Genomic DNA, 26,067 nt, shown 5'->3' on the forward strand with positions numbered 1-26,067 from the left:
TCAAAAGTTAACATGACATTTATCTCAGCATAGGCTGAAACTAAATTATCGACAATATATACATTCTCCAATTTGGCAATTTAATTTGAATAATAATATATACATAGTATCCCGCTAATAGAAGTATATATGTGCCCAACAAATCTAGTAACATCAACCTACGCTGTTAGTCCACATTTTTTTAAACAATATTTATAGAGAAATTTTAGAAATATTGAACTAAAAAATTGTAAATGGACTTCTACTTTGTTGCAGAGGTAGTAGATTTTTATTTCTTACACCAAATTAAAAGATTATAGTTGGACCGGCCAATATCACTTTGTATTTAAGCGCGCTAGATCTTTTGCATTTGAACAATTGACCTGGATGAAGTTTCTAATTCATATAAAGGTGGATGGATTTTTTTATTTTGCTTATATACAATAAACATGCATATTATATAAATATAACCACAATACTTTGTACATTTTGGGGGCGTGTAATCAAAATGAATATAAGTGTCTATATGCAACGGATCAGATCACCAAATTGAAGAGAATACCATGCTAATTTACAACTAAAAGCTAGTAACATGACTCGTACATGCATGCATGTAACCGGCCAATTTTGCTGGCGAACGATGCAAATTTGCAAGTCGTCTTCCCGCGTCTCCACGCGTCGGCTAACCGTCCGGCAGGCGGCGGGGACACCACGATCGAGCACCCCTCGCCGGTCTCTAGGGCACACCAACAATATTATCTTCGCCATCGGCCTCAATTATTTAACACTACTTTTAATAAACTTTGCTAAGCACGCTAAACCAAACTAATCGTCTACTAAGATCTTCTGTGCGCGTATCATTTGTAGCACGCGTCGTCTATTTTTTCTACTTGCTGCTAGATAGGTTAGAGACTCTCTTAGACAGCCTAGCGTAGTAGCGTGAAGCACACAAATTATTCCTTCTGATTTTTTGGTGGTAACCGACTTAGTTTCATATCTTGTTTAAAAAATGCATAGTTTTTGTATCCATAGCACATCCTTGCGCTTTTATGTTTAATTTGCGTGACTATATGAACAAGCCCAAGCTTATTCTGTTTATATAAATTCATCACATTAGTATGGCGAGGAAGGATTTCCCTGGTTAAAATATCAAGAAATTGCTATCTTAATCCACCAGGTTGAAGATTTTAATTAGCTAGGTGCCTCACTTAGCCGCAAACGGCCAACCCCTTCTATTTCTAAGGACTTGCATATTTCATGGCTGGGCTTAATTAATATCAAGAAAACACCTTTTTTTAAACATAGTGACTGATGATTATACATACTTGCTTGCAACGATGGTCTCGGCTCGGCTATCATTAGCACAGCCATTTAGGAGTGTATTCGGCACCAACCAAATAAATTAAACTAAGCCCTGAGATCAGGTACGGTAGCCAATTGGGTGTCGTGCGTCTGGCCTCCTCTCTTAATTACCTTTCTTTGCTAAATAAAGCAAGTAGCAGATAGGGGAAAGTCTGCTTGCAAGTTGCATCCACCCAGCGCCAAGAAAAGCCAGCCTTCTTCCCACAAACGCACACCCAGACGCATTATTCCCTTCCCCTCTCCTCCCTTGGGAAACCTTTTGAGCTTTCTTCTTCCAGCTCCCTGGCCAGATCTCGTCCTTACCTTCTTTGGCACGTTCGGCGCCATCGCCTTCCTGGCCGACCGGAGATCCCGCCGCCGCGTCCTTCCTGTCTCTTTGAGGATCATCTCAGTATCCGTTTCCAGCGTGTGAGGGGAGGGAAAGCTAAGGTTGATTAAGATCGAGAGAGATGGGGAGGGGAAAGATTGTGATCCGCAGGATCGACAACTCCACGAGCAGGCAGGTGACCTTCTCCAAGCGCCGGAACGGGATCTTCAAGAAGGCTAAGGAGCTCTCTATCCTCTGTGATGCCGAGGTCGGCCTCATGATTTTCTCCAGCACCGGCCGCCTCTACGAGTACTCTAGCACCAGGTATATATGTTCATCAATGCTCTCATGTGGATTTTGCTTGAAGGGATAGATGTAAACTATTTTTCTTGTTCTTTTGATTTGTGTGTTGTTCTTGTTGTTGTTTGTTTGGGTGGGGTGGGGGAGTGTGGCCCGTCTTGCTTAGATTTATTGATTAGAACTACCATTTGTTGTGCAAATATTAAATATGGACATACACACCTTCTGCAGAAAAAGGCTAGGAAGACAGATTTATTTGTCAAATATTCGCTATCATGGAGGCAATTATTACACATATATAAGTCTTTTTCCTTGATGAGAGCAACAAGTATGAGGCCTCTAATAACTAGTTTAACCTCACTGCTTTCACACCGGTGTTTTCTCTTCTTCCCTTATTTGATCTATCTGAATTTCTTTGTGGTTTGTGTACGAAACTTGTACAATATATAATTTGGTCGTGCAGTTTCATGTTATCAACACCATGCATTATATTACAGTAGGAAATACATTGGGTTTCGTGGTAGTATGCATGTGCGGTGCATTTTACATGCCACAGTTCATATCAAATCTTGGCAGATTTATTCCAGAGAGAGATAGCAAGCATGGATCTAAACTTCTATAATTAAGAAAGTTTATTTGACTTTTTATTTATTTTCTTGAGAACTGAACTTCAAATATTTTATACTGAATCACATAGTAACATTTCTTTTTTATGTGTATTGCCATTCGTTCTGTGTGCAGCATGAAATCAGTGATAGATCGGTATGGCAAGGCCAAGGAAGAGCAGCAGGTTGTCGCAAATCCCAACTCAGAGCTTAAGGTTCGCTCTAGATATTCTGAAGTGTTCTATCATTTAAGCAGAGATTAATATTGCTTGAAAACTGTTTATTCGGATCATGGATCCAGTACCCCAAATTAAAACATCATGCAATGCTAAATGTGCTTAATTTTCTAAAACTATGTATAGTAAAACATGTTTCAACTCCAAAGTATGTAGCATATCTTATGTTTAGTAAAACATCTTTCTTCACATTTAATATAAGCTTGTCCATTAGATTGATATGGCTTCTTTTGCACCAAATACACCTTGAATATTGGCACGATCTTGATGAATGTTCTTCAATTTCAAGGGGTGTGTGCGTGTGGTTCTAGTTTGGGGGGATTGATACCAACAACCTAACAGTAACCACTTGTAGAAGTAGAACCACTGAACCAGTACTGATGGTAGCATCTGTACCGGTTCAAAAGTTTCAGGTTTTGCATATACATAAGTTGTGTACTCACTGCCCCAAAACGAAAACACAGTCTGTTTAAAAATTAGTGCACAACTGGTTGATGAAAGTTAGCCATTTCAAAGAATATCACACAGTACCTCCAGAGCCGCTATTACTCGATCACTATTCAATGTATCTTTCAGCACTAAAACAATCGTGACTAAATTGTATCATGAAATGCCATGTGGCATATAAACCAATAAACATTTGTTTTGTTTTTGAGTTGTGAGTATATAATTTTCAAGGTCGCATATAATTTAGGATGCATGTAGAAATCTTGCATGCGGTGCTCGATCTTTTCTAGTTAGAAAAATAAGTTCAGTACTTATGCTGTCGCTAGTTAGCTTGCCTGCATAGTTCGTCCACCAAAATGGTTTCATCAATCGATCACTTCATCCGTACTATAAGCATGGATAGTCCCGTACTATTTAAAAATTATAATGATAACAAACTAGTCATCAGACCAGGCCCTATGCACTTTCATTTGTTAGGGTAGTAAACTTTCACTACTACAGAACATGCCTTTGTTCCAGGCCATTTGTCCCGGTTGCCTTTGGGCCTGGGACAAAAGATGGCTTTTGTCCCGGGTCCAACGGCTAGCCGGGCCAGCAGGAGGATAGGGACCTTTTGTCCCGATTAGAGCCACCAATCGGGATCAAAGGATCCCCTTTTGTCCCGGTTAGTGGCTCTAACCGGGACAAAAGGAATTGGTCCCGGTTGGAGCCACCAACGGGGACCATTTGGTGAGCTTTTGTCCCGGTTGAAACAACCGCCCGGGACAAAAACATGGCCGACCTCTGATATTTTGAAGTCGCTGGCGCTAGCTCCTCTGATATTTTGAAGTCGTAGCTGGGCGCTAGCTCCTGCCCCTTTCATTTCTCTGCCTCCTCCGCCTCTCTCCACCTTATCTTCTTCCTCCCGCCCGGCCCACTCCCTCCCTCACCTTCGATTCCTCCTCCTCCCTCCCTCAGCTCCCTCCCCGGCGCGGGCCAGGGACCGGCGAGCACCGGCCGGGCACGGGCGCGGGCGCGGGCCAGGCGCCGGTGGGGACCGCGCGCCGCCGCCGCCGCCGCGGACCGGCCAACCGCCAAGCGCATGGCACGGGCAGGGGCGCGGACACCGGCGGCGGGACAGCAAGCCCACCCAGGCACCGGCAGGACAGCAAGCCCGGCCAGCCGCGCCGCTGCGCACGGCCCGAGCAGGTGCGTGCAGGACACGGGCAAGAGGCGGGCAGGCGCGTGCCAGGCGGAACCGCCGCCGCCGCGTGGTTTTTTTGTTTTTTTTTGTTTGTGATTGTGATGTTGAATCTATATGTGATGTGAATCAAATCAATCTCATATGTTGTGAATTAATCTCATTATTGTGGATTAGATCTTGTACTTTCTTACTTGTGTGCACTAGATCTTGATATGTGATGTGTAATGTGTTGTGAATTAGATCTGGATTTTGATATTGCAATTTTGGTCCAATTTTTGGATTTGGGGAAGCTGGCTCCTCGGGAGCTAGCGAGCTCATTTTTTTTATTTTGGAAAATTACATTTGTCCCGGTTGAATAGAGACCGGGACAAAAGACATGGCCACATTTGTCCCGGACACGGTATCCCGGTTGTAAAACCGGGATAAAAGGCACTTGGCAACCGGGACTAATGTCGTGTTCTGTAGTAGTGTTTTTATTATTTGGTTTTGGATTGTAACTAGCAATAGAATTTTAAGTAGTCAGGCAGAGATGAGTATGTATATTACAAACCAATTAGGTAAATATTAATGAAACCATGCACCACATATGCCAATCCTCTGCGGTTCGTATCTTACGGCAATGTTAGCCTATATATGCTTTCAAAAAAAAGCATGAGTCCAGTATTATTCCATCAGCACTTTAAAACTCTCACAAGAAATCTGATGAGAGCAAAAACGAACTGGCAACAGAAGTAGAAAAGGATAATGTACGTGTAAATAGAGTCACATTTTCACGAGAAAGAAAGTAACTAGTGAGTCCTATATATATTGATTTCACTTGTCATATTTTCTGTAAACTGAAAGACAGGCTGCTAGAGGATAAGATGTATCATGATTTGCTTGATCATGGAATGCGAGGATTAGGACATATATGCAGGAAACTCACATAATTCTATATAATTTATCTTTATATTTTTATTCTTGAAAAAAACCTACTTCACTGCTCCATTTACCAGGCCAAGCTTCTCATGGTGGATCGGTTATAGCACTGAACTCCTATCCCGACTTGGGTTTTAGAAAGTAGGGTCAGTTGGATCCATGCCACTCCAATTTCTTGAAATTGGATCTCATGTTGAAAATCATGCCATTGAGTGGCATGATTTTCAACATGACACCCAATTTCACGGAGTTGTGGTGGCATGAATCGAATTTTCCCTAGAAAAGTACGACACCTTAGGACAAAAGCCTAAGGGGAGCCCCCCCCCCCAAGTTTTCTTTTCTTTTTATCCTTTTGCCAATGAATTGGGTTTTAGAATTTATCTTTATATTTTTATTCTTGAAAAAAACCTACTTCACTGCTCCATTTACCAGGCCAAGCTTCTCATGGTGGATCGGTTATAGCACTGAACTCCTATCCCGACTTGGGTTTTAGAAAGTACGACACCTTAGGACAAAAGCCTAAGGGGAGCCCCCCCCCCCCCCCCCCCAAGCTTTCTTTTCTTTTTATCCTTTTGCCAATGAATTGGTATAAACATTAGAAGTATTAAAATGAACACTTGTTCTTTTTTAAAAAAATGAAGATAAATATCTGTGAGAATAGGCCTGAGTTGCCCGTGTGTGAGAATCAGGGAAAAAGCTTCAGATTCCAAAAAGGAAAGCATTAAAGGAAAATACCTAGCAAACAATAATTTTGATGCTGATAGCGATCGCTAACTATTTGTGTGTCCATATGTTTGAAATGCATTTGAGTTTGGTGCCAACATGTTTCACGGTTATTGTTCTATCTCTTATTCGGTCCATTAAAATATTTTGGAACTGTCAGAACTTCTGAACATGATTTTCTTTGAGTTTTGAACAATTAGCATATTTCATATTTTCATCCAATTATTAATGGCATTATGGAAAATGAGGTGTAAACCCCATCTGAAGAGACTAATTGCCTTTGACAATTAGATATCAAGAAACAGATGTTGTCTTTTCCACAACAGCAAAAAAAGAAAAAGAATGAAAAAAAGAAACGGAAGCTGCCAAATGGAGTTTGGACTTTGGACTGGGTCGGGTTGGGGGTAAGACCGTCCACAGTGAAGGGAGCAAATGAAGGAGCAAATACACTGTTTGACACTGTAGATGCACTGTTTGGCACTGTAGACAGAGAGGGCGTGGGAAACGAGGAGGGAGCAAATTTGCTCTTGCTCCCTCCGCTGTGGTCAGCCTAACGCACGTTACTCCGTGCCGAGCTGTCGCCCAAAGCATTTCCCACTCCGGTTTCTGTGTTTTGGGCCTAAAGCAGCCTAGCAAATCGGCCCATATGTGTAATCCAGTCAAAATTATTCCGGAACAAAAATTTTTTATTGTGGAACAATTTTTTAATTGTTCCAGCAATACAAAAAATTTGTTCGGAAATAAAAAAATATTTCGGAACAAAAACATAGTTATTAAGCCTTATGTGATGATTTGACTTTCAGTCGCCCGAGCCAAGATGTGAAAAATCTAAGATGGCTGTCATCCAAACTTTCAGTGTCCAATCTGCCAAAGACATTTGGGCTGTAAATCTTGGGCCGGGCTAACTAGTGGAACAGAGTATACAGCTCAGCTCTACTAAAGTCACGATTCGAAGAGGGAAGGGAAAAAAAAAGTTCACATTAAAGGAATAAGCTCCCTCCAACGAAAAAAATGTCTTGTCTTACCATGGCACACAAACCAGTAAGACAGGATTTGCACTTGCACGTATACACCTCCCAAACTGTCCTTTTGTTTTTAGGCTCCCAGGAAACCAAGAGTGTGTATTATAAGCACCAGCAAGAACAATGTCCCCATCTCTGCTACACTCCATAGTTTTTGCCACTCAACCTAAAATGGTAATTTTTTTATAGAAAAGTTTAACTAAATTCATGCTTTCACGACTAGTTTCAAACTTTAAAAATCTTGGACGTGAAAATGTATGGAAGTGTTTTGAGGATTGCCCCAGAAACAATTTACTACAGTAAAGCATTGCAAAGTTAACCATACCGTTGCGACAAAACGTCTCTGCATTCAGCATCTTGCACTTCCACAATCAGACTTGGTCATGTCTTTTCAATCAAACATGAATATTTTCAGACTTACAGAGTATATGAACGAAGCACAAAATGAGGGAGACATCTCAAAATACATGCTTTTTATTTCAAATACTTCTCATAGCATAATTTACAAGTTGCTAAACTATAAAAGCCTGCTCGACAGACCAAGTATACAAATTAATTAGATCCAACCACATAAGATTGAAGCATACAACTTTGAATTCTGCATATTAGTTGGAATTTTCTCGTCTTCCAACACCAAATCCAACGGATGCCTTAATCAGCAATTTTTACTTCAACTGCAAATGGCATATTTGCCAGTTGAGTTTGGCTAAGCAAGACACCGAAATGTATAATTTCTAGTACTGTTGTCGATCATCTCATAACTCCAATCTCCAATAGTCTACACCAGAAACTGCCTTATAGATATGCAGGGCAGTTCAAATACAACTGAACTTCCATTTGTTCCCATACCTCCTCCGACCTTGCAAACCAAAGAAAGCAGAATAAAGCTATAAAAATGGTCAGCCCCTCCTGCTAATTGTGGATGACTGTACACAGAAAAGCAAAGAAAGGGAAAAAAAACAAAAGAAAAAAAAAAGAACAGTTACAAGCTCTAGTACACATCCAAAGCTTACCGCAGTGTAGACATTGAGTTGAGTACTCTGAACATTAACTACAGAAGGATTAACACTGGCGGACAACGGTGCACCCTTCAAATCACAAAATCACAAGAAATCATTGTTATTCCACATGTTCTTCTTTATATCAGAATTTTCTTTCACTTTGACATGTTCATATCAGAAATTTCACTCACCTTGTTTCTTCATAGAGTTTGCTTGCCACTGCACAGTGGCAACAGTGTCAGCCGAAATACATAGTTTGCTAGTTCAGTAAGCGCCACCTTAGCATACTGCATGATGACCAAAGCTAAAAGAAACCATTAAGATAGCCACACATTGCCAATATGGAGAACCGGTTTTTGCATTTCCTTAATAATAAAATAAATACTACTTCATGCTATAAAATGGACAACCAAGTTTTGAACCTAATATCTGTGGTATAAGTATAATGCTGAGAAGTGCTACTTTATGCTACAAGATTTCATAAATTAACATCCTGCTTGTTACAGACACATGCTCATTCATTTAATTTTAACCTATGTGTTCATCAATAACATAACCTGTGCTTTTCTTGATAGTTTTGGCAAAGGGAGGCAGCAAGCTTGAGACAACAACTGCACAACTTGCAAGAAAATCATAGGTATGGTCTGAAAACCCTGCAAAAGTTTCAAGCACATAGTTCATTAGAAGCTTGTTTATTCAGAGATAGAAGTACAATGCAGAAGTATTTCTCCAGACAAGACCACAATTCTCAATACGAATTATTATGTGAAAGGCTAGGCACAAAAATACTTAACACAACATAGAATTGGACACCTTGAAAATATTCAATGTAAACAAACCAAATAAAGACTATTCCCAGATAAATATTGCTTTTATAATAACCTCATTTCTCGGAACATGTTTTCTCCAAACCCCAAAAGAAAAGAACATGTTCTCGGAGAACGGCTTATCATCTAAACAACATTATATATGTAAAAGCATCATTTTCAACTACAGATTATTCATTTACAGAAAAAAAATTGTGTAAGCAGGTTGTTACTCACTATTGCTGGAATTCAGGCTGAGCTAGAATCAACTTATGCAGCATTGTCCATATTTGTGCCCTAGAAGTGTTTGGGAACCGCCTCAGTCCCTTTGGTGTGTCAAGTGGTCTATGTGTCTATTTACCAAAGCACAGTACGGCAAATAAACAAAATAAACCAATTTATGACATTACTAACAAACTACCTATATATCAAATCAGGTTCCAATGACACTACTGTTGTATATGGCGAAAACACTAGTGCTAAAAAATCACCTATATTGGCCAAGATCTTGGGTACACAGTGTATCTATAATTCTATATAAAAAAAACTCTACCCGGGGGGGAAGAAACGCCCCACCGTTTTTTCATTAAGAGGAAGCCACACCGGCTTACCCGGGTAGAGAAACCCCCCGAACCCTGGCCCATGCCCGTGAGGGCCAAGCCTTACGGCGAGCACAGCGAGGGGGATTTTTTTCTCTCAGCAGCCTGAAATTCGCTTCTGATGAGAATCGAACTCAGGACCTGCTGAGAGCGCGACGCTACCGGGCCGGGCTAGCCATCTCAACCGCCCGGCCTATATAACACAATATAAAATTGTACTACATATCAATTGGTTACAGGCAGTTGATGGGAGAGGATCTTTCTGGGCTTAATGTTAAGGAACTGCAGTCCCTAGAGAATCAGTTGGAAACAAGCCTGCGTGGAGTCCGCGCAAAGAAGGTCTGGATGCTAATCCCATCTCTATGTTCAGTTCTTCCTCCAAGAGTCATCACTAAAGATCACTACTACTATTGCTGCTCTTAACAGGACCATCTCTTGATTGATGAAATTCACGAATTGAATCGGAAGGTACTACAACATTATGATTTTATAGTTCTTTGTGGTGTTTCATTTGATTTTAGCAATATTGACTTTAGCACTGCATTGATTGCAGGCTAGTTTATTTCATCAAGAAAACATGGACTTGTACAATAAGATCAACCAGATTCGTCAAGAAAATTCCGAGTTATATAAGAAGGTAGCTGATGAGTTGAACAAGAATATTACTGAGTAACCACCCAATCACATGTATAACATGATATCAGTTGTTCTCAGATCTATCAGACCGAAGGACCAAGTGAAGTTAATCAGGAATCACCGACTCCATACAACTTTGCAGTAGTAGAAAACACAGATGTTCCTGTGCAACTTGGACTCAGCACACTGCCACAACAGAACAGCATCGAGCCGTCGACTGCTCCAAAGCTCGGGTAAAATTTATTATCTATATATTTTTTCAATTGGTTATATAAGATTGACTTCAGTAATATAATGAGTCATCAAAAATATGCAGATTGCAGTTAAATCCATGAAACAGAGTCAAATCACTATTCCTATTATGCTGTTGTAAAGAGATGATACTCAGCAAGACAAAACAATGTATTTATGGCAGAGAGATTTGAGATATGAATTTGTAAATGCACTGCAAATAAATTCCAGACTGGAATTGAGCTGTGGAATTCAGTGGATGATTGTTTTCTAGCTGCATATGATGTTAGATGTTCTCATATTAAACAAGTTGCAAGTTTTCTACTGCACTTACTAGCCTTGTATAATTAGTCGATTATGTGTACTAGGAAAGGTTCAAGCATGCAAGTTTCTACTACTTAAATCTTGCCATGCTCCAAGGAAACCAGAAAAGAAGACTGACTGCTGTGTGGGACATTTTCAGATATTTAAAAGTAAAACAATGGTCGATCAGGGAACATTGGTGGCCTGTGTATTTTTATATAGAATGATATGGTACTGGAAAGTGAGTCTAGTTTCCACTCACTACTGTTTTATATCGGTAAATAGCGTTATCATGCATTTTAGTAGGATGAATATAATATGACAATGCCGTTAGGTAATTAGCTTTCTGCCAGGAGACTATTGGTTGCACAACAACGGTGCACAAAGGCAGAGATGCTTGGCGCACCAAAGGAGATGGAGCACCAGAGAGATTTTTCATATCTTTTTGAAGTCTATAAGCCCATTATCAAAAGGTACCTTTGTTCACCAAGTTCTTTACTCGAACCCCACTGTCCCAATAAGGAAACAAAAACTAAATAAATAAGATGGTGGTCTGGGGAGGGAATTTCTAAGGCATGCCTTAATGCCTAGGTCTGAAATCTCAAGGGGATTGTTTATTTTGCAAGGAGGTTGATTCCAACGCCACAGGTCAACATTGACAGCAAGCCAGCCAGGGTTGACAGCCTGAACCAGGATACTGTAAAGTATGAAGAAAAAAGATTCCAAGTGGCACATATGTGTTGTCCACATCTAATGTAGGATTCAAATCTAAAGTTGTAAACCGCTTGTCCCCTGTTTCAGTATAGAAAACACTGGTGGGCAACAAAATCATAGGTCTCTTGGAAAGACAGACAAAGTGTCACTGAGGGTTCCAGGCTCAAGTATATTGATAACAGAGACCCCACTCCTATGGGCCGAGAACTTTTCTGATTCAGCAAGGAGCTTTAGAATGAAGTGCATGTGCAATCCTGTGTAACCTAAACAACATCCTTTCAGGAAGGTTACGGGACAACCCCTGCAGGAAACCTATTTAGGGGCAAGAGGGTCCAACGTCTAACAAAACTAAGGACCTAGGAGTCTATGGCCCCCAAAATTAATATCCGCGACGGCCCCGGATTACAGGCACATCTTAGTGGGCCAAAGTGACCACTATGGGCTCAATCAAGGGGATTTGCCATTTAGGATCATTTCTCTGCACACAGCCCAAACAACTAATGACGGAATGACCCAAAAGAAACATACTTGTCCACGTGAGAATTATCTTGGGTCAAATCCAGGCCATCCAAAAGGTGACCCTCATGTTCATAAAAACAAGTAAATGCACTTCCTGAAGGGAAACTCCCCTCCCCAAAAGGAAATCTAGATGGCACAAGATAGGATCCAGCCAATACGACATTCATAGCACACTGAACATAAGGGTGCAAAGAGGTGACCCTTAGGTGCACCTCCAACCCTCTAAAAATAGTACAAAATTTTAAACTAAATAGGGTTGGAGGTGCTCCTAGGGGACATCAATTTGCACCCCTAACTGAACACATCCTCTAAAATAACATGAATCTATACCTACTTATAAAGAAGGGACCGTTTCTGCGTCCCCACCTATTATTAGTTACCGTGATCGAGAGATCTGTGATCGCGCTGGACACAGCAATGCTCCGTCTCCGCGTCGAACTCAGCTTCCGTTATCAGAGTGGCGGTCGTCTACGGTTGTGGCCTCCCTGTGTAGCGTGCGGCCGCCGGCACCTGCCGTGGGGAGGAGAGCACGCGGCCCGCGGCCGCCAGAACTCGCAGGCCAGCGCGAGGAGCTCGGAGCGCGCAGAGGATGGCCGTGGCCGCCAGAGCTCGCACGCCAGCACGAGGAGCTCGGAGAGTGCGGAGGATCACCGCGGTTGCCGCAAGCGACGCCAGGGGACGAGTGATGCCGCTGCCTGCTGAGCGAATCCTGCCGCCGTCGGAATTAGGGGACCGCAAGAAGCTCGTGGAAGAGATTAGATTGGGAAAGAGAATTAAACAAATACTATTTTAGTCTTGATTAATCTTGGTGGACTCTCGTGAAAGAGATGAAATTGGGAAAGAGAATCAAACAAATACTATTTTAATCTTGATTAATCTTGGTGGACGTGGATCTTGCATTCATCTTAATTATAATTTATAACTTATTTGGACATTTTTTAAGATTACGCACACCTATGAACTCTACCTATATAAGTATCTCTGAAGACCGAGCCGGCAAAATCTTAAGATTGACGAAGTCACCACATACACCTCGATGCGACAGGAACGTCACCTACCACTGAAAGCATAAAGTATATCATCTTTATACCATCTTTATTGTTATAGGTGCTTTAACAGTGGCCTGTTGTTGTGCTGCGTTATTGGTGGAGTGAAGTGCTGCCAAACAGGCTCTAACTTCAGCTCAACTCAGTTAGAAAAATATAATGAGCGGAGTAGTGCCGAGCTAAATCATCTAGAGCTAAGCAAGCTGATCATGACGAGCCACAGGTTTTTCATCCAGCCCTATTGGGAGTTAAGTTTATACAGAACTAATTGGATTGATACCACCAGCAAGAATTTTATTGGCAAAAAATGTGCCAGAAACAGATGCTATTGTGTGGAGTACAAGTGGGTGAGGTTTATCTTCTTTCCCGTAGCAACGCACGGGCATATTTGCTAGTTCAAATAATGTAATTACCCAGTAGATAAACTCCCACCAACTTTTTCTTAAAACAACTGTAAGATGCAGCACAATAATGATTCTACGTACTTGTATAATATTCAGTCATTTTCTGACACATAACTGAGAGTAATTACGAAGTTATTTACTTACAATTTTCTTGCAGGATATGCAGCTGCTGCCTCTAGCTTGTCACCACCCCTTGCATTAATCTGACCAAAACCAAAACGTTGAGCTTAAATCACCAGTTTATAAGCAGATCTGAAGCAATTTGCTACAGCTAAATAAAGAACATCACTAAAGGACAAATTCAAAAAAGAACAGCTAACGGCATAGCATGTAACATTCAGTATCACAAAGGGATGCACTCTAGTCATAGAAAATTAACTCCAACCTAAACATCTCTACCTTCTGTAAGTAAAACAGTTTTTTCTTTCGCTCTATTGTACCTTATATAGGTGTGCAATTGATTAGTGTTTCCAACTAAACAATTAAGAGATCCCTGCAAACAAAACCACAAGCACCTCCCCTGGCCTCCTCTACCCCTGATGAGCCAGCTAAAGAATCAACAGTGGCTGAACATTGCGTGATCTCATCTTTGACAGATGGCACAGCCAACCAGAAAATAAACAGGCATACGGACATTCGATATAATAAAAAAATCGATTTAATACTAATTACGACCGCTCACTAGCCTACTAGGACTGAGTTGAATCACATCAACCACCTGAAATCTATTATGTAGCCTGCTAGGACTTTTTGAATCACATGAACCACTTACAAGCGTCAATATCTTTCTTGTTGGATAGTTATCGAACATCAGATTCCACAGCTTAAACTATAACTCGGAGCTTAAAGAAGTTAGGAAATCAAAACATCCGATGCTATCAAAGCTACTCTTTCACCATCAGGGGCGGATCTATAGGGGGGGCTGAGGGGGCTCCAGCCCCCCTACTGCCCAAAACTCCATGGAGCCCCCCCACAGCCCCCCCTAAAATTTTGGAGACCATTGATGAAGGAAGGGAGGGAGCAAGGAAGAAGAAGGGTCACCAGCCCCCCTGCCTTCCATTCATGGCTTCGCCACTGTTCACCATACTTTTGGTTTTGCTGTCAGCAAATTGCAAGGCACTTAAGGTCTCACCCCATGCTCTAGTTCTCTCCATAACCTCATCTGGTACAGTTTTAATTTGGAATAAAAATACATCTAATAATCTTTGAACTGCTACCATAAGTGTAGCACCAGATCAAACAAAACACTGAAGCAAAAAAGACTCGAGAAGTGGCCATCACAAGTTCACTAATCCACAAAGAAGGTAATGCATAAAGGGGAAAGTGCTACCTTAGAAATGGTAAATATTTTTCCTCAAAATGTTGTTGTTATATCAAAGTATATCATATATTTTTACTATAACAGCATTGATTTAAATTAATATGGCTATATAAATAAAATACTACTTTGCAAAAAGGCTATCTCCTAGGCTACCAGTTTTCAAATGTCCAATCGCGGTTAGATCTATCAAAGTTACACTGCACACAAACAAACAACCTAGAAACATCATTGGCAGCATGGTGTGAGGAAGTAGAGAAATCTCATGTTTTTCGATCTAATTTTTTTCCTCTTTAATTTGCATTATGCTTTGAATAGCAGCTGTGTATCTGCCAGGCAAACCGAAAATTTTGAACCCCCCCCCCCCCCCACCCCAACACACAAACAAAATTTTCACACATTGGATCTCTGTCGACATGGCACTACATATCTCACATTCTCAATAGATACCTACAAATATACTGTTATACTATGAGAATAATATTCAAAGAGATCAGCAGCACTAATATTTAATATAGATATTTACACTACATAAACAGATACTCCGTTGTACCAAGATTTATGTGTTCTACATCTGATTGGTTTGCTGGCCACTGTTACATCATACACATAATCAGGTATAGTTAAGTCTTAAACACATCCTAAAATTAAGGTGTAGGGTATTTGCGACTGCATCAGAAAGGATGTAATCTTTGTAATTGCAAACAACAATGAAGTCATGCCTTGGCGAGCACATAGCTGTACCCAAAAATGTGCATCACGAAAACATAAAATAATATGCATAATGCCTAGAAATAACTTTGTTGCTTCTAGATTCCGTGGAGGCCGGCTACAGTCCACCGTTCGTCTTTAAACTGCTGCCAGCATGCACTGCAAGAATCCACATCTATGGCCACTCCGGATAAGCAAAATCTAGGATATCTACGCCTCTAAGCTATGCTGACACCATAGACTCTGACACATACACACTAGTACGTACAGTGCTATGCAATCGCAAGTGGCATTTGCCCTAGGAGACTGCCAGAGGGTTTGCAGCAACAAAAGGAATTGGGGGAAAAAGATGTAGAAGCGATCCAAAAGAGAGCAAGCCTTGGCTTCTCGCACGATCCTAAAATGAGTGAACACCTAACATAATCCGGTATTCCGGTGCGATAACACAAGCTAAAACATCACCAATGCATAACAGCATCAAATGTACTCCCGCTAACGCTAAGCACAAAATCAACTCGCAGAAAGGATGGGGGAAGGTGTTCGAGTGCTCACCTGAGACGACGACGGCGTGCCGCTGCGGCTCGAGAGATGCGAAATTAAAGGCAAGCGGAGCCATTCTGAGCTGCTAGTTTGGGAGTGAGGGAGCTACAAGCTATAAGCTACATACAGGAGGAGGCAAGGAAGAGAAGGCCGCGCCGAGCACGGGGGATGCGGGTGAGCTATTAGAGATGGGAGTCTGAGGAAGTGGCGCGGCGATTAGCTGGGCGGCGCGCGGATCTGTGCTGGACGCCGCGGCGCTCGGCCGCCTGGCGAGCGGAGGCGCTCCCGGGACGACGCGAGGACGCTTGGCAGGAGGGGAGCCATGCGAGGCGAACAGATGGCCGTCGAAGGCGAGGAAACCCCCCGCGGGACAGGGGACACACGTCGCCCGCGGGGGCTCACCAGCGCGGAGAGAGAGACGGGGGGGACGCCGCGGGGGGAGGGAGGGGAGCAAGCGAAATCTGAGGTGGATTCCCGGCCCGATGCGTGCGCTGCGCGCAGCCGGGGAGGCCGCCGGGGGTGGCCTTCTTGCAGGGAGCGGAAAGGCGCCGGGGCGGGGAGCCGAAAATATCTAGGGCTCGCCGGGATTAAAATACGCGGAGGAGGAGTGTCGCAGCTTGGGCCACGTCGCCCCCCTCCCCCGACAAGCCGTGCGGGCGCGCAGCGCATCCGATCCAATCCGCCCCCCGCCTGGCCTGCCGCCGGTCGCCGCCGCCCGCACCCGCAGTCGTGGCGCACACGCGATGCCGTCGCCGGAATATAAAAACTCCCGCGCAGGCGGGCTGCGCGTGGTGCCCGCCGCTCCGGGCGACGGCGACGGCGACGGCGACGGGCCCTGGGATAGAAAGGGCGCTGGTGGGGGGAGCATGGAGGACGGGCACGTGTGCTGGGCTCCGTCGGATCGAGGGCGCTGGCGAGACGGATCTTCCTCGGCGCCGACACGTGTCCCCGGGGACGGGTTGCCGGGTCGGGCGGTGGGTGCCCGGCCGTCCACTGCCTGCCAGGTTCCGGACGAATAAGGGGCCGTAGTTCTAGAAAAAAAAATTTGGGTGTCACGTCAACAGTTTGATCACATGTCGGAATAGTTTTTTGGACACTAATTAAAAAACTAATTTCAGAACTCACTTGAAAACCGCGAGACGAATCTTTTGAGGCCTTTGACTGCATCATCAACACATGTGGGTTACTGTAGCACTTATGGCTAATTATGCACTAATTAGACTCAAAAAATTCGTCTCGTCATGCACATCTAAACTGTGTAATTAATTTTGTTATTTAATTACATTTAGTGCTCCATACATGTGTTCAAAGAAAAAGTCACAAATTTCGATGCGAAAATTTTTGGTAACTAAACGCGCGCTAATGCAGTAATCAAATCGGGCCCGGTACTGCCGAGCTGTAGTAGTGTACGAGAGTCGACAGGCCATCGGCCATCTTCCTTCTCGATGGGTACAGCGAGCTCCTCCCTGGCACGCTCTGACACGAGAAGCCTACAAGCATGTCGGCTGTCGCGGATTCTACATTGGCCCACACAGTGCACACAAGCGGAGAAAAGAATCTCGCATGCATAGAGTGTTAAATGAAGTCTATTTGTAAAAAAATTTCAGAGATGAGTATAATTTTTCACGACGAATCTAATAACGGTAATTAATCGATGATTGGCTACAGTGATGCTATAGTAACCATCCTTTAATCACACGGTCAAAGATCTCATTAGATTCTTCAGGGTTCCTAATGCATGGGTTCTGGAGTTAGTTTTATAAATTGGTTTTGTTTAACACCGTAATTAGCGGTTAAAGTTTCCTAGTACTCCCCAACGTGGGGAACAAACAGGGCCATTCTGGTTTGAAATTGATTTTCTTTCACCCAAGGACCAATCAGAGTTTCATGGTCTGTTGAGTTTTTGCCAATTTTGTGGCCTAGAGCCCCGGTTCTTACAGTTTAAACAAGTTAATGACAAAGTTTTTTTTGGTCAAGTTAATGACAAAGTTGATTTTCTTTATTTTCGCTAAGAATGGCCTAAAATCACTAGAACCTGGACATGCCAACCCAAATGACAAGCAAATGGACCTTTTCCTTCTTATATTGTCATCGTTTTGATAACATTTCTATGCATCTTTTATACGGTTCTCAACTAAACTAACAAACCGGAGGCCGAGGAAGGTTACGTGGAGCAAAATATATAGAATTAGGAAATTTTCTTCCCTTGAGAATGAATTTTTTCTTTTTGCATAATAACCTCAGCCACAATGTGAATACCAGCATATGTCCTATCTCTTGACAGCTCACCACCTCCACTTACGTATTTTGCCACGCTAGCTACAATGCTTGGACTGTAGACGCATAAATTTGCCAACATGTTGCTCCAAATTAAGCGATTTACAAGTTGTTAAACTGATCTGCACCTACCTGAAAAGCTTCTATAGAGAGAAAGGATTATATCTAGCAATCACACATAGAGATTGATACTAATCATGCATATCCTACCATAACTATAGAGATTGATACTAATCATGCATATCCTACCATAACTAGCAAGTCCTTACCATATACTGCAACATTCTCGTAATAGTTTGAACCATATATGGATGCTTAACATCCAAAGTAGACGATATCCCTTTTCTTGCTGGGATAGCAAAGGTGCTGTAACCAAAAGCAACATGAGCACCCACTTGCACAAATAAGATACATTTTTGTAGTGTATTTATTTGATGATAATATTGATAATCCTCTATAAATTTGGGCAAACCTAATATAGCTGAAGTTATAGTAAAATTACAAATGCTTTTATTTTGGGATAAATGTAGTATTTTTATGAGTGACACTCGTCATTATAGTCTAGCTCATTTCTCTTGGGAAGGTGGATTTACCTCACTTTTCTTCACCTTTGGAATGGAATAAAATGATTAAGCTTGGTCCATCGCAACGCACGAAGTGGCCTTCATAGCAAATTAAGTTGCAAAAATTTCTCGCCTCTCCTACCACAGAGTCCTACTGTGTGCGGTTGTGTCAGGTGTAGCTGCTGTACTATTGTAGTAGTTATTATCTCTCAACTGATCAGCAAAGTTTTGGCCTACTTTTTTTTCAAAATAAAAGGCACGCAGGCTCGAATCAAAAAGCATTATATTTCTTAAAAAATATAATCAAGCTCAGAATAGTCACTAATTTCTGCATCCTATTCCTATATGAAATTAAACAGAAGATATAGGACCGGACCCACCAGCACTGGTGCATTTCATCACTGCTTGTAATTTTTGCTCACGCTGGAACACAATAAGATTATATCGTGGATTAGAGCACGCTAACGGAGCAGTTTGGCGCTATTCTGCGAAGTGCTAGCGGCTGAGTAGTGATGCGTTACAGCTTAGGCGCATCGGCTCCCGGCTCCCGCACCGCAGGATTACTGTCCCTTCGCTTTGGGCTGCTTGCTACAGCAAATGGCTGTGCTGTGAACTGGGTTGCTGTCATGTCGGCCCAGCAACCAACCCAGTCAGTTCTGATTGTGTTCCTTCGAGCTATCGGGTCCAAAACTCTTACTCCCTCCGTTCAATAAAGAAAATGTAACTCTCACTTCTAAGAAATCATATGATTTTAAATTTATATAGAAACACATTCTCTATTTAGCACCTAGGGTGCTGAATAAGTTATTCAGCGCCCCTCTCCCAACTCCGAAACCGGAAAAATGTGAACCCAAAATCAGAAAATTTTTCTTTAAACCGGAAAAAAATAAGCATCCATTCCGCAACTGAAAAATTAGGAGATTCAAACCGGAAATTGTTCTGTGTGACCGGAAAATTTAGCTCATCCATTCCGCAAACGGAAAATTAGGAGGTTTAAACCAGAAATTGTTATGTGTGACCGGAAAATTTAGCTGAGTCATAGCCATCCATTCTGCAACCGAAAAATGAAGCTCCTAAAGTCGACGGCCAAGTCCAAACAAACCTACGAGAAATAAACGGAGGCATTAGAAGACATCAACAGGAACCTTGACAAATAATCATTCGTTTTCAGCTTATTTTGTTTTCCTATTGCAAAAAAGTCAACATTCTTCTATCCATGTTGTCAATTTAAATAACTTATCTAGCCTCAATGTGATCCCACACCCAACGTTCTTGATATATTCATCATTTTCTTGTTAGAAACTTTGATTTTCTGACCACGGCCGATAGTCTTTTCGAGGCAAATAGATTTCTTATGTAGTCCAACATGCTTGATATATTCATAATTTTCTTGTTACAAATTTTAATTTTTCTAAAAAAATAACACATTTACGGTTATTGAATCTTTGTTTCCTGTTTCAGCCTATTTCGAGTAATTTTATGGGTAAAGCACAATTTTCTAGTTTGAGAAATACATTTTCTGGTTTCATATCCCTGAATAGAGATGTGTCGTGTTCTTTTCCGGTTAAGATTACAAGTTTACGGTTCCAAACTCCTATTCATGTGTTTTTCCGGTTGAACAAAGAATTTTTCGGTTTCGGGATTCCATTTTCCGGTTTCAAATCCTTGTTCATGTGTTTTTCCGGTTGAACAAAAGAATTTTTCGGTTTTGAGATTCTATTTTCCGGTTTCAAATCCCTGTTCATGTGTTTTTCCAGTTGAACAAAAGAATTTTTCGGTTACGGGATTCTATTTTTCCGGTTTCGGGTTGGGGCTGGTGTGGGGGTGGGGGGGGGGGGGGCGCTGGATAATAATCCAACACCCAGCGCTCTAAATAGGGCCCTCCTAGAAAATTACTAACATTTATATCTCCAATAAGTATGAAAATATATTACATGATTAATCTAATGATAATTATTTTGTAATATAAATATTAATATTATTTTGTATAAGATTGGTCAAATTTAAAATTATTTTTTTATATTATACAGTACAACTTAGACACTCACAATGCATGCACACCTATCTCTATGAATATATGTGTGCAAGCCCTACCTCTATGAGCATCTCCGAAGACTGAATTGACAAATCCTCAAGATTGACGAAGTCACCACAAACGTCTCGCTGTCGACGAGAACATCGCCTACCATTGAAAGCAAGTCATTAAATTCTAGAATATTTGCTTTCATAGGGAGTCGAATTCAAAAGCTGAGGTGTTAGTGAGAATCGTGTAGGCTGCAGACCCTTTCGCAAATCTGAAATTATTTGACTCCCTGGAAAATGAGAGTTGCATTCTTTTTTAGACGGAGAGACAGGCAGTAGGCTAATTTCAAAGTATGTCCCACTAGGAAAAAATGTAGGTCGACACCTTTGCATTTTGGGACTGTTGGAAGGTGGTTTTTGGTCTTCACACCTAAAATTTGATTTTAAGAAAGCTGTATTGGAAATCGTCGGAGATACTCGCCACAGTTAGAATCGTAAAGAGAGAACAAACCCGTACTCCATGACACTTTAATTTAGAGTTTAGACTTGTTTCAAATCTGACGAATAAACTCTGTTGTAGCACTTTTTTTTATACAAAACTACATGATGCACATGTTCCAGAACATGGTTTATCTTTTATTTCATACGAAAGGAAGTATCTACGTGTTTGCACAAAAATGAAAACCATCACAGGACGGCCATGCAAAATCTAAGAATGCCGGAACGCAGTACTATAATATTTGTCAAGAACTCCAACCCATCAACAGCGTAAACAAACCAGCAAAGACACATCTAACTGCAATTAAATTTTTTACAGCAACATCACATACAAAATTCTATTTTCTCTTTAAAAAACTACCTAACCAACAGAAAAGGGTAGAACCGAAATTTCAACATCCATCCCCAGCTAAAATGCCCTCCAATTTGATTCCAGTAATATAAAAGCAACAAAAAAACATTTTTGTGATATTGAAGATGGAGAAAAAGATCCATTCTATTATTCCTCAGAAAATGGAGTTTGTTCAATCTCAACTAACCATTGGTACAATACGGCAGCCTCTCCATCAAAGTTACTATACGGGCTTGACAGAGAATCAGAGATCCAAGCTGTGCACAAGAAATATCTAGTGTTGTTAAGAGGGCACTAACAGGGAAGTACAAATGAACAACCCTACCAAAATCAAGGCAAAGCAGCATGTAACCATTTCCCCTCAGGTATCACCAAATCTTTGTTTTGTTTATCCCGTCCTTATCTCTGCCTATTTACAGCTTCAGTCATTCTTTGTGTGCTCGGCACTCTCATTATCAGTGACTGACACAGCAGCAGCACGCTGAACCATTTGCAGTTGGATTTGTAACATCTGGGAAGAAAGAGGTATAACTTATGAGTTTTGTTAGATATTGATTGAGAATATAAACCAAAGGAAGGCATGCATTGTGTTAAGTGTGCCATTGTAAAGCGTAAACTAAGGTGAAACCAATAACAATTACTGTGCAGGCAAGAATGCAACAACATATCTAGTTATTGAGTGGTAACTCCCAGGGAAGCATTTACAACTTGAGCAAAATTGCACATTACATAATCTGGCAGGAATACCAAAAACTACCCATTCAAAGTCCTACAGTAAAATGCAGAAAGCAGATGCCAATCAAGATTGTTAGTGTAGTAACCATATCTGCACCCTGTTGTTTGTAGGAATAAATGGTAATTAATTTGCATGCTTGGATATTTGTGTATGACACCACAAGAAGCAGACTGCAGATATAACTAGTGCAACCTAACATGTGAATGAATCATTACATAAACGCTAGTTGAATAATAGGGGTAGTCCTTGTTGACATCTCTCAAATAGCCAATTGTGTAAAATACAGAAGTTATGCACCCATGTCAACAAGTCACCATGAATCCAATCCCACCAGACTTTTCCAATGGTACATATGGAGATTGGTGGTATGGTTTCACCCAAAGATGAGCTTGCAACAGAAATATCAAAGATGTTGCAACTTGCAAGCAGTCAATGTACACCTATTTAGCTCCCTATATATAGCTCATATTGTCATATGCAGCGCTTTGTAGTCGCACCACAGGGTAATGTAGAAAGGTGTAAGATTTGTGTTTTTAGAATCAAGATTCTCACCTCTATCTGGCTCTTTATAAAGTTTTCTTGTGCCTTCTGCAGTGAAATTTCAAGATCCCTGGTGCTTGTCCCTGAACTAATACCACCATGTGCATTAAAAGGCAGAGGTGCTAAACCATCGCTGGTGTTTTGGCACTGCAGTTCTTGATCTTTATGGGATTGATTGGAGCTACTTGCTTCGGTTTGTGGTATACTTGATGTAGATTGGGGAGGACCTGACCTGATGGTTGAATACAACATACTTATTAGTGTTATACTTTATATTAGAATAGAAGACCCCCTACTTTTTATCCCATCAATATAGTAATAATTAAATACAGTGAGCAATTTCCCTAAAAGTACACTAGCATGGGTAACCACCCATTTCAAGATGATACGTAAACAAAATCATGAGAAGCTTAACGTTTATACTGTTCCAGAAACATACCTATTTAGGGTGTTTGCTGGAGGATAAGCAAAAGATCTTCCATATAAAGAAGCAGCTGCTATAGCCACTTCAATCTTTGCTTGGCGCCTGCTCATGTTCTCACCTGCTGCTCCTTCTGAGGCTGGAGTGCCAATACCTGCAGCTGCTTTTTCTCAAATCAAATCAGCAACCAGAAATAGAGTGCAGTACTCACTCATAAGTAAGATTAAAATCAGAATATACAGCTACAACAAAGTCTTTTACTCCCAAGCAAGTTGGGTCGGCTAGAAGATTAGAATCGGGATATGCGACACAACAAAATTAGAATATCAAAATGAAGCTCGCCAGGCTGACCTCCAGGTTGAGCTCCATATCGCGCTGATGCAGCACGTCCATTATCTGGGGGGATGATTGGAGCTCTGCATGTGGGGCAAGTGTGCTGGCGCTCTAACCATGACCTTAGACAATGGACATGGAACAGATGGCCACAAAGCAACTTCTTTGCTGCAGTCATCTCCTCACGGCAAATGATACATGTAGCATCACTCCTGAGTACAATAAAATGTAAATCATGACAATTTTTATAATGGAGTCAACTAAATATTTGCCAATGGAACAATATAAAACTCACGCATTGAGCTCTTCTGCTGTAGCATCTGGAAAGCGTTCATTCATGTTGGAAGTGATCTTTCTGTACCGTACATAATCAGCAATGCGAATTCTGAAGTTGCGGAATGTCTCATATAGCTCGCGAATCAAGTGCAGTGGGACACCATAGTTCCTGATATCAGTATAACGGATCAACAGCTGTAGTTTCACGCTAGTCTAAGAGTAGTGCTATATTAACAGAACTTACAGGACGATAGCTATGAAGAAGAGCATGTATAATGACAAGTGCACAAGGTCACTGATGAGCTCCAAATAGAATGTATACACTGCCTTCTTCTCCCATTGACCTTCCATTAGCATGTCACTGACATAGAATATATACTTCACAAATGTTGATACTGTCGATGTTGCCAGTATCATATACCTGAAACATGATTTGTTCAGGTTAGAGCTACTATCAGTATATTGGATCTTGAAATAACAGTCATTCAGAAATCAGAACAGTAGAATCGTATCTTCAGGCCATCTTAAGGTTAACAGATAGGGTCATTACTTGCTTGGAAGGCATGCCCCTTGCTTCAGAAGCAACAAGCAAAGAAGAATGCCTATAGCTGGAACCTAGAGTTTCATGCTAAATGGACCTAATATTTTGCAGTGCCATCACTTAAAGAATGTTCAAACCAAAACAGACCACACAAGTTGGTAGATTAACATCTAATATTATAGTACCAGAACAGATTAGCAAGCTTGAGATGGTTGAGGACTTGAGGTAGTGAATGTTTAATACTAAGAAATATTCATGGCTTAGCAATTAGTACATACATCGAGTGAATGAAAAAAACAATAATCTGCAAATCTTGCACTATTCAAATGGTATAGGCATTATCATAGGGTTTAGGTTAAGGCTCAGTGCCAAGGATGCCACACAAAATGGAATGAGGATGCCCCATGTAAGAATTACTAAAAGGCCTTTGTGGTAGGTTTGGTACAATGCAACTACAAAAAGACACTCACATGATACAACCAACCTAGCATGTAGTACTTCTTTGTTCAGTATCATGGAAATTGTCATTTCACAGTGTTTATTCATTGTAATCAATCTCTACCCCTACTCTAATGTTGCGAAAGAGAATTATTAGTGTAGCGTCTCACGTTGATACAGTGACAAGGTAAAAACAGAAAGGTGCTGATACATCTCAAGCATTTCCACGTGCACAAGGCGAAAAAATGGCATTTCAGGAAGGAAAAAAAAAGAAAGCTGAAAATTGAGCTTACTCAAAGGAGAAGAATATGGCAACTGACGCCTCCCACTTGTCCATGAGCGACCTGAACGAGTTGGACAGGAAGAGGCAGTCGACGATGAGCAGGAAGGCCAGGAAGGAGACGATCCTTATGTGCGAGAGCATGGGCACGGAGGGTGTGGTCTCGATGTACTCGACCCTCTTCTGGGCCAGCCAGTGCAGTGCCTTGACAAGGAGCAGCGCGGCGACCATGGCGAGGAAGGAGACGGAGAAGTCCTGGCGGAAGATGGTGACCGCGAAGAGGATCTCGACGACCTCCCGCCAGCACTGCTCATTGAGGCGCTCGACCTCGGCCTCCCGGAGCGATCCCAGGAAGAGGCGCTTGACGAGTTGCCAGGCGACGCACATGGCGACGAGGCCCGTGTTGAGGAGCAGCACGAAGCAGATCTTGGAGGTGGAGAGGTAGACCATCGCCGGGTAGAACTGCTCCCGGCTGCTGAAGGCGTAGTACACCGCCGACGCCGTCGCCAGCAGGCTGAACGCCGCGTACGTCTGAAGACGGATCATCTTCGCCGCCGGCGCCGGCCGCAGCGATCCTTCCCGCGACGAATCCGCACCGCGCCACCACCGGATCGGATCGCCTAATCTAAATTACAAAGCAGAATATAAGAGGAAAAAAATTCTCCAAAATTAGCGCGCGAACCGAAATCCTAGGTGGCTAGGCCGCATCAGATCGGGAGCCGGGAGCGCCAGCGCGCTGCATCCGCTTACCGTGTGTTTCTTCGTGCTCGGCGGCGACCAGCGGAGCACGTGGGAAACGGGGAGCAGGCGGAGGAACAAGTGCAGGTAACCTTTATCCCTCTGGGCTCGGGAGATGGGCTGAGCAGGCTAGCAGGCTCGG

General features: G+C 42.0%; 2 protein-coding genes and 1 long non-coding RNA gene across 7 annotated transcripts; 1 reads left to right on the forward strand and 2 right to left on the reverse strand.

Moving 5' to 3' along the window:
- The first annotated feature begins 1,491 nt into the window (after positions 1 to 1,491).
- On the forward strand, positions 1,492 to 10,684 carry LOC120706363 (MADS-box transcription factor 27). Its single transcript, XM_039990995.1, has 8 exons — positions 1,492 to 1,972; positions 2,690 to 2,768; positions 8,659 to 8,720; positions 9,728 to 9,827; positions 9,915 to 9,956; positions 10,042 to 10,125; positions 10,203 to 10,357; positions 10,441 to 10,684. Exons 1-8 carry the CDS (start codon positions 1,791 to 1,793, stop codon positions 10,457 to 10,459), a joined length of 723 nt encoding a protein of 240 aa, XP_039846929.1. The 5' UTR covers positions 1,492 to 1,790; the 3' UTR covers positions 10,460 to 10,684.
- Positions 7,532 to 16,621, reverse strand: LOC120706369. Of its 2 annotated transcripts, none has more exons than XR_005688275.1 (5): positions 15,923 to 16,621; positions 13,486 to 13,544; positions 8,275 to 8,736; positions 8,096 to 8,170; positions 7,532 to 7,941 (listed from the first exon to the last, which is right to left on the reverse strand). It is a non-coding gene; the product is annotated as an uncharacterized LOC120706369 (long non-coding RNA). The 2 variants fall into 2 exon arrangements; XR_005688274.1 differs by having other exon boundaries at positions 7,532 to 7,969.
- A 5,090-nt stretch (positions 16,622 to 21,711) lies between these two features.
- On the reverse strand, positions 21,712 to 26,033 carry LOC120706379 (ERAD-associated E3 ubiquitin-protein ligase HRD1-like). Of its 4 annotated transcripts, none has more exons than XM_039991037.1 (8): positions 25,938 to 26,033; positions 25,201 to 25,812; positions 24,173 to 24,349; positions 23,948 to 24,097; positions 23,671 to 23,864; positions 23,338 to 23,473; positions 22,911 to 23,130; positions 21,712 to 22,133 (listed from the first exon to the last, which is right to left on the reverse strand). In XM_039991037.1, exons 2-8 carry the CDS (start codon positions 25,731 to 25,733, stop codon positions 22,044 to 22,046), a joined length of 1,500 nt encoding a protein of 499 aa, XP_039846971.1. In that variant the 5' UTR covers positions 25,734 to 25,812; positions 25,938 to 26,033; the 3' UTR covers positions 21,712 to 22,043. The 4 variants fall into 4 exon arrangements, with proteins under 4 accessions (XP_039846971.1, XP_039846960.1, XP_039846946.1 ...); XM_039991026.1 differs by having other exon boundaries at positions 23,338 to 23,479; XM_039991012.1 differs by having other exon boundaries at positions 23,338 to 23,479; positions 23,662 to 23,864.
- Positions 26,034 to 26,067: the final 34 nt, after the last annotated feature.

Source organism: Panicum virgatum, chromosome 1K (genome assembly GCF_016808335.1).
Source record: "Panicum virgatum strain AP13 chromosome 1K, P.virgatum_v5, whole genome shotgun sequence".
Classification (NCBI taxonomy): domain Eukaryota; kingdom Viridiplantae; phylum Streptophyta; class Magnoliopsida; order Poales; family Poaceae; genus Panicum; species Panicum virgatum.